Raw genomic sequence first — 8,545 nt, forward strand, 5'->3', positions numbered from 1 at the left:
GTGTTACTATCTACATCGAATTGTTGCAAAATGTTTTCGACAAGTTCAAGGTGTTGACTACGATGAGATTTTTGCACTCGTATCGATGCTTAAAAGTTTGTTCGAATCATGTTAGCAGTTGCCGCATTTTATGAAATTTGGCAAATGGATGTCAAAACTGCATTCCTTAAGGGATTTTTTAAAAGAAGAGTTGTATATGATGCAACCAGAAGGTTTTGTCGATCCTAAAGGTGCTAACAAAGTGAGCAAGCTCCAGCGATCCATCTATGGACTGGTGCAAGCATATCGGAGTTGGAATATATGCTTTGATAAAGTGATCAAAGCATATGGTTTTATACAGACTTGCGGTGAAGCCTGTATTTACAAGAAAGTGAGTGGGAGCACTACAGCATTTCTGATAAGTATATGTGAATGACATATTGTTGATCAGAAATAATGTAGAATTTTCTGGAAAGCATAAAGGAATGTTTGAAAGGAGTTTTTCAAAGAAAGACCTCGGTGAAGATACTTACATATTGAGCATCAAGATATATAGAGATAGATCAAGACGCTTGATATATTTTCAATGAGTACATACCTTGACAAGATTTTGATGTAGTTCAAAATGGAATGGTCAAAGAAGGAGTTCTTGCCTGTGTTGCAAGGTGTGAAGTTGAGTAAAGACTCAAAACCCGACCATGGCAGAAAATAGAAAGAGAATGAAAAGTCATTCCCTATGCCTCAGTCATAGGTTCTACAAAGTATGCTATGTTGTGTACTAGACCTATTGTGTACCTCACCATAAGTTTGGCAAGAGGGTACAATAGTGATCCAGGAGTGGATCACTGGACAGCGGTCAAAAATATCCTTAGTGGAATAAGGAAATGTTTCTCGGTTATGGAGGTGACAAAGAGTTTGTCATAAAGAGTTACGTCGATGCAAGCTTTGACACCGATCTGGATGACTCTAAGTCTCGATCTAGATACATATTGAAAGTGGGAGCAATTAGCTAGAGTATCTCCGTGCAAAGCATTATAGACATAGAAAAATTTGCAAAATACATACGGCTCGGAATGTGGCAGATCCGTTGACTAAATTTCTCTCACAAGAAAAACATGATCACTCTTTGGGTGTTAATCACATAGCGATGTGAACTAGATTATTGACTCTAGTAAAACCTTTGGGTGTTTGTCACATGGAGATGTGAACTAATCACATAAAGATGTGAACTATTGGTGTTAAACCACATGACGATGTGAACTAGATTATTGACTCTAGTGCAAGTGGGAGACTGAAGGAAATATGCCCTAGAGGCAATAATAAAGTTGTTATTTATATTTCCTTATAACATGATAGATGTTTATTATTCATGCTAGAATTGTATTAACCGGAAACTTAGTACATGTGTGAATACATAGACAAAACAGAGTATCCCTAGTATGCCTCTACTTGACTAGCTCGTAATCAAAGATGGTTAAGTTTCCTAGCCATGGACATGTGTTGTCATTTGATGAACGGGATCACATCATTATAGAATGATGTGATGGACAAGACCCATCTATTAGCTTAGCATAATGATCGTTCAGTTTTATTGCTACTGCTTTCTCCATGACTTATACATGTTCCTCTGACTATGAGATTATGCAACTCCCGGATACCGGAGGAACACCTTGTGTGCTATCAAACGTCACAACGTAACTGGGTGATTACAAAAATGCTCTACATGTGTCTCCGATTGTGTTTGTTGAGTTGGCATAGATCGAGATTATGATTTGTCACTCCGTGTATCGGAGAGGTATCTCTGGGCCCTCTCGGTAATGCACATCACTATAAGCCTTGCAAGCATTGTGACTAATGAGTTAGTTGCGGGATGATGCATTACGGAATGAGTAAAGGGACTTGCCGGTAACGAGATTGAACTAGGTATGAGGATACCGACGATCGAATCTTAGGCAAGTAACATATCGATGACAAAGGGAACAACGTATGTTGTTATGCGGTCTGACCCATAAAGATCTTCGTAGAATATGTAGGAGCCAATATGGGCATCCAGGTCCCGCTATTGGTTATTGACTGGAGACGTGTCTCGGTCATGTCTACATTGTTCTCGAACCCGTAGGGTCCGCACGCTTAACGTTTTGTGACGATTTGTATTACGAGTTATGTCATTTGATGACCGAAGTTTGTTCGGAGTCCCGGATGAGATCGGGGACATGACGAGGAGTCTTGAAATGGTCAAGACGTAAAGATCGATATATTGTAAGGCTATATTCGGACATCGGAAAGGTTTTGACTGATTCGGGTATTTTTCGGAGTACCGGAGAGTTACGGGAATTCATATTGGGCCTTAATGGGCCATACCGGAAAGGAGAGAAATGCCTCAAGGGTGGTCGCGCCCCTTCCCCCTGGATTGGTCCGAATTGTACTAGGGAAAGGGGGCGCCCCCTTCCTTCCTTCTCCTTCTCCCTTCCCTTTTTCCTATTCCATGTGGGAGGTGGAATCCTACTAGACTAGGGAGTCCTAGTAGGACTCCACACTTTGGGCGTGCCCTATGAGGGCCGGCCTCCTCCTCCCTCCATCCTTTATATACATGGCCAGGGGGCACCCCATAGACACACAAGTTGATCATTGATCACTTAGCCGTGTGCGGTGCCCTCCTCCATAGATTTTCACCTCGGTCATATCGTTGCAGTGCTTAGGTGAAGCCTTGCACCGATAGCTTCATCATCACCGTCATCACGCCATCATCCTGACGAAGCTCTCCCTCGACACTCTGCTGGATCGTGAGTTCATGAGACGTCACCGAGCCGAACGTGTGCAGATCGCGGAGGTGCCGTACTTTCGGTACTAGGATCGGTCGGATCGTGAAGATGTATGACTACATCAACCGCGTTGTCATAATGCTTCTGCTTACGGTCCACGAGGGTACGTAGACAACAATCTTCCCTCTCGTTGCTATGCATCACCATGATCTTGTGTGTGCGTAGGAATTTTTTTGAAATTACTACGTTCCCCAACACCAACGGGACCGCCGGAGGCGCCACGCCGCAGCGTCGTATGCGCGGGCGCCCTCCTGGGTGGTGTCAAAGGTTCCGAGGCCGAGGCGCATGTCACCGGACCGAATCTCGGCGGAGTAGGTGCCGGACGGAGGCACGCGGATGCCGTGGTAGCCCGAAGCTCCCCAGCGGCGCGGCGGCATGGTGGCACAGTGGTGGCGTGTCGGGGCGAGGAGAGAAAGCAGTAGAGGGAGCGAGGAGAGAGCGGCAGAGGGCTCCATTTTATAAGCGCGCCGGACACGGTGCGCCAAATCTAGCGCGCGAGCTCCCGCTTTTCCCCCACGCGGGCAATCGTTTCCTGCCTCCGCGGGAGTGCGTAAAATCATCCCGTGCGCGCTAAAATCTCCTTTTACCGCGCGCGCGTTTTTTGCAACCACTGTTGGAGATGCTCTGATACGAGCACATGGCAACTTTGAAAGTTTTTTATCACAAATTTAGTTACGAGAGGATGGCAACTTTAATTGGCAAACATGACAATTTCATGCTTTAGCGAAAGTCCTATTCTGCTCCCGAGCTCAAATGCTCTCTCGTGATCAGTAAAATTGAAAAAAAAAGGTAAACAACTTTAAAAAAATGATTTTTTTTGTTAAATTTTGACAAATGTTTTGTGTGCTTGAAAATTTTCAGTACGAAATGACATTCACAGAAGGCGTGGCAAACAAAACAAAATGAGCACTCCAAAAGGTTTTCAAAATTAGCACTTTTGGAACATCAATTTTTTTTACCACACCTTCCACGAATGTCATTTTGTGCTCAAATTTTGCCGGCATACAAAACATTTGCCAAAGTTTACCAAAAAATCAGATTTTTTTTGAATTTTTTTATTTTACTTTTCACGAGGGAGCATTTGTGCTCAAGTGTAGATACTCCATGCCCATGCTTTAGTTTTTTTTTTTTTTGACAAAAACTTGACATGAATTTGCCATCCTTGCGTGACCGCAGTTGACACCGAAAAACATTAGGGTCGGGGTGTCACGCATCTGACGTGTGGCACTTTTTCTTTTCGTTTGGATCGTGTTAGTGTGTCGGGGTGTGTTCCTACTCCTATTTCCTAGCTACCAAACGCTTCTTCCTATTCTCGGACCGACTGGCGTTTTCGTGCACTAATGGTTGTTCTCGTGGCATAAGCGTAATATTCTAGATGGTTTGAGGGTGCTCTGCGGAAACATCAACTGATTAGGTGCGACTTGGACAACCCAGCCCGCTGGCCTGAACGCGAAGCCCGACATTCGGGCCGGGCTAGGGCTCCATTTTCTCACCCGAGGCCCGGCCCGAAAGCCCGAATAAAGCCCGAAATGTACATATAAACATATCTTATTCAAAATATAGGTATAATATATTAATATAATACCCCAAATATGATTAATTTAATTAAAAGGTGCCATTGTTCATGTACTTCGTGCCGGGCTGGGCTCAGGCTTGGGATTTTTTCGGGCTATGCAAAGCCCGGCCCGAACCCGACCCGGCCCGACCAATGAACAGGTAGGTGCGACACCTGAGTCAGTGCCTTCAAGGCCCTTGCTCATTTTCCTGGGGTAGAATGGGCTGTAGTTGCATGTTTTCGTGCCTACCGATGAGTGTAACTTATCGGACGCTCTCGCTACCTGGCTTCAACAGTCTGATCCTCCACACAACTGTCACTAGGCTGCGAGTCTAGGCGGGATTCGAAGCTTTGTATTTGACCTCCGATTGCCCTATTTTCCTGAAGCTAGTTGTCATTATTTCCAAGCCCTTCCTCCTTGTCGTTGTCACCACCGCCGTCGTGCATCTCTCTGACGCTCACATTTGTGTGTCCTTACCTCTGTAAGTTTGGATCTCGATGGCTGATAATCCAAGGCCTGAAAGGCGGATCGAGGTTGGTCAGGTAATGGATGAACTTGAGTGGAAATGTCGTGCCAAGGTTGCAGCGAAGAGGGTTGTTCATGCTACCCCATCGAGGAAGGACCCAGCAGTTCTGACCCTCGTGTAAGTAATACTCACACACCCCATGTATAGTTCGTTGATTTGAAATCGGTACAAACAATATTTTGGTTGGTTTCGAATTTAAAATGTTTAGGGTAAGCAAGTACTGATTAAATCTGACATTTTTTTAGGTGTTTCAATAGCTGAGTTCGGAGGACGGGAGCAAACCCGAGTACTACGTTCGCGCATCGGCCTTCCCCCAAAAGATGGGGAGGTGTAGTAGTCCTATGAGGCATTCGACTGCTTAGGAGTGAGCAAATCCGGCTGGACCCATATTGTGTCTTCGGCCAGTACTTTCGCAACGCACAAAGCAAGAGGAATGGCGCATCTTCGACAAGGGCAAGGGCGGACGAGGGTGAACTTCCTTGATAGGCATGTTTTAGCTAGTACAACATGCCAACTTTTATATGTGTGATGGCATATGTGAGAACTCCCTATGCTATGATTTTTATATTGCATGAGATTGTATGCGGATATTATTGGATGGCTGGCTCCTGCTTCTGTGTCCGTAGATGGATGCGGCGTCCGGTTTGTGGCTCAGCGTTGGAAATATGATAGCAGATGAGTTTTTTCAATAAGAAAAGGTACTCGTCATGCTTGCTTGTGGTTTCTCTGGGTGGGTTAGGCCCCTGTCCCTGTCGTGACACGGCGGCTCAAAAAAGAACTAGATGTTGACTTGACCCGCCCGGGTCTTGCTTGTGGGTCGTCGACTCGTCTCGGTGGTCACTCGTCACGGGGTTCCGGCACATTCACACGGTTTCCCTCCGTGCCAATCTCATCGCTATATCCGCGCTCGACCAACGGCGTCCATCCATCCCCACAAAGTAGCAGCATGGCCGGGCGGCTTGCTCCCGTGCCGGAGTTGAGCGCCGCTGGCTACACGGCCGCGTCCCCGCCGCTCAGCGTCTACCGCGAGTCGATCCGAAGCGTGGCCGTGTCCGGAGGGCGCATCACACCGAGTCTCTTCTCCCAGTCCGGCAATGGCGGATACGGCCACTCCGGAAACTCTGGCTCCGGTGCCTCTGGTTCTGGTTCCACTTCTGGTTCTTCTTACCCGTCCAACAACTCCGGCTCGTCCTCTGGTTCCTCGGTCGCTGCCGCGGCTGACTATGGCGCGCAGGAGCTCACCAAGATTGCCCGCCGAATGGTCAGCGACGGGTACACCCAGCGCATGGTCAGCGCCTTCGAAAATGGCGGTGGCTCGGACCGTGCGCTGGAGGCTTGGTTCTCGGAGCTCGACGTGGACTGGGTTCTCCAAATCCCCGGGGCCGAGGGCGGCGGCTCATGGCGGCAGCTCCGGCTGCAAGACTCGGTGAAGAGGTGGATTCGAGCATTCATCATAATCGTCGCCAGCATCAAAGAGGTGGCGGCTACTGCCGTCCACGACCACGAGACGACGGCGGTGGCGCTGTTCGGCAAAGGTAGCATCGCCAAGATGCTCGTCTTCATCGACGCCATCGCCCCTGCAGCAGCTAGCAGCAAGGAGGAGAACCTACGCGCCGTGCTGGACATGTATATATGCGTCTCCAGTGCATCAGACATGTTCTCACCGGAAGCCCAGGCCAAATTCAAGGGCTTGAGCAAGAAAATATTCATGGACGTAGGCGGCTCGTTGCCCCGAGAAGTGAAGAGGCTGAACAAGGCCGTATACAGCACGGTACTGGAGGTGAGGGCATTCGTGGAGGACGACGAATCATGGGCCGTCGAGATTCCGAGAGGAAGAGGTGACGTCCACAGGAACACCTGGTTGATGGTGAACTGCATCAAGTCCATGCAGGACAAGGCACGGTACCACGACACCCAGTACCTCCGTGGCCTGATAGACGACTCCGTCCTCCATCTCAAGGAGCTGCTCCTGAGGAAGTCGGAGCTATGCTCGGACCAAAGCCTGAGGTACCTCTTCCTGCTCAACAATTCCTACTTAGTGGCAATGATGGTTGAGGCATGGTCGCTGTTGGTCGAGCCATGGTCTAAGCACGAGTGGAGACCTGCGCCTGAATGCCTAAAGTACATGAATAGATACCTCGATGTTTCTTGGGGACATGTGCAGTCCCACATGCCCAAAACGGCTTTCGTGCATGGCTCAGGTCGGCTGCAGATGTTGTTCTGCATGCTTGCACCGCTCCAGAATTGGAAGAGGACCGCTTCACATGCTAAATTCGAGTCGGCCTTTCACAAAACCTACCAGGCCCAGAGGTTCTGGAAGGTACCGAATCCTCAGCTCAGAGACGAGCTGCGGAAGACTATCACAGAGAGAGTCGTCCCAGGTTACCGCAGCTACCTGAGGAAGCATCCGGAGCTAGAGAGGGGCGGAAGCAGCAGTCCGGACGTGTTGGAGGAGATGTTGGGGGAGCTATTTGAAGGATAACAGCTACTAGCTGCTTGAGGGATGCAGACCATATCTCATGTCTATAGTTCTTACTGTATTTGCATTATTCCTTCTTTTTTTTACTTTTGAAGTGAAGTTGTATTCGTGGCTGGCCATTCGATTTGAAGTGTATTTGAAATCGTGCTTGAGGGATGCAGAGTTTTTCGGCCGCCCCAGCTCCGGCAGTTTTCTACCTGGATATTAAGATTCACTATTGGCATCTAAGAATAGCTGAGTGAAAATATGTGGAAGAGAGACTTGACAAACTAGCTAGTTGGAAGACCAAACTTTTGTCTAATGGGAGCGATTGGTTTTAATCAATTTCGTCCTAACTAAGCGATATGGTTTTATATATGTTGTCCTTCCACCACTTACCAAAAGGGGTTATGCAGATATTGGACTACTTTAGATCTATAATTTTTCTGACAGTATGATAATGAATCGAAGCAGTATCAGCTAACTAGGTGGAATATGGTATGCCGGACTAAAAATCATGGAGTGTGGCCGTAAATCATTGGTAACAAGTACATGAATTCCAAAGTGGTTTCTGAACTCCATTGAAAACTCGGTGATTCGCATTTTTGTACAGCATGATGAAGGCCAAGGAATTCTTTTTTTAATCACTTTCTCGGTTAGTTATGGTTCTAAGGTCAGATTCTGAGAAGATACATGGTTGGGTGTCACCTAACTTATGGTGCAATACCCAACCAGGTTCCAGATTGTTAGACATAAATTTGTCACAAACGCACAGGTTTTAGACAAGCAAACTCTGATATTTCTTTCTGTACGGACCTATTAGAGCCTCACCTAGAAGCGTGAAATGAATTGCTCACATCAAACGAATCTGACGAGTTTCGATGAAACCTGCATCAGTATGGCAAATTTTTTGTCAAGTCGTTATATGAGGTGATTGCTCACCACTAATGGAGATAAAAACAGCCAGTTAGTGGTCTATATGAGGTGATTGCTCACCATTGCTTTGGGAGTGCCTAGAACTCAGCTGAATGAGATATAATTTCGTCTCATTCAAATGACATCAGGCTGACATCATCAAGTATCTATATTTTACCTAGTTTTCTTGGTAGGCTGGTTTTCTTTCTACCTGCATTGTCTGGGTTGTTAATATGGGCCATTAGTGGGCTGAGTTGTGTGTCCAGCCTTGTCCATCTCTCTCTCTCTC

General features: G+C 47.1%; 1 protein-coding gene across 1 annotated transcript; it reads left to right on the top strand.

Moving 5' to 3' along the window:
* The first annotated feature begins 5,746 nt into the window (after nt 1-5,746).
* LOC119352837 (exocyst complex component EXO70A1-like) lies at nt 5,747-7,518 on the top strand. Its single transcript, XM_037619422.1, has one exon. The coding sequence runs from the start codon at nt 5,830-5,832 to the stop codon at nt 7,363-7,365; it is 1,536 nt and encodes a 511-aa protein (XP_037475319.1). The 5' UTR covers nt 5,747-5,829; the 3' UTR covers nt 7,366-7,518.
* Nucleotides 7,519-8,545: the final 1,027 nt, after the last annotated feature.

This window comes from Triticum dicoccoides, chromosome 2A (assembly GCF_002162155.2).
Source record: "Triticum dicoccoides isolate Atlit2015 ecotype Zavitan chromosome 2A, WEW_v2.0, whole genome shotgun sequence".
Classification (NCBI taxonomy): Eukaryota; Viridiplantae; Streptophyta; class Magnoliopsida; order Poales; family Poaceae; genus Triticum; species Triticum dicoccoides.

Excerpts from the sequence above, each read along its gene's own strand:
- LOC119352837 (XM_037619422.1), top strand. The coding sequence starts at position 5,830 with ATGGCCGGGCGGCTTGCTCCCGTGCCGGAGTTGAGCGCCGCTGGCTAC.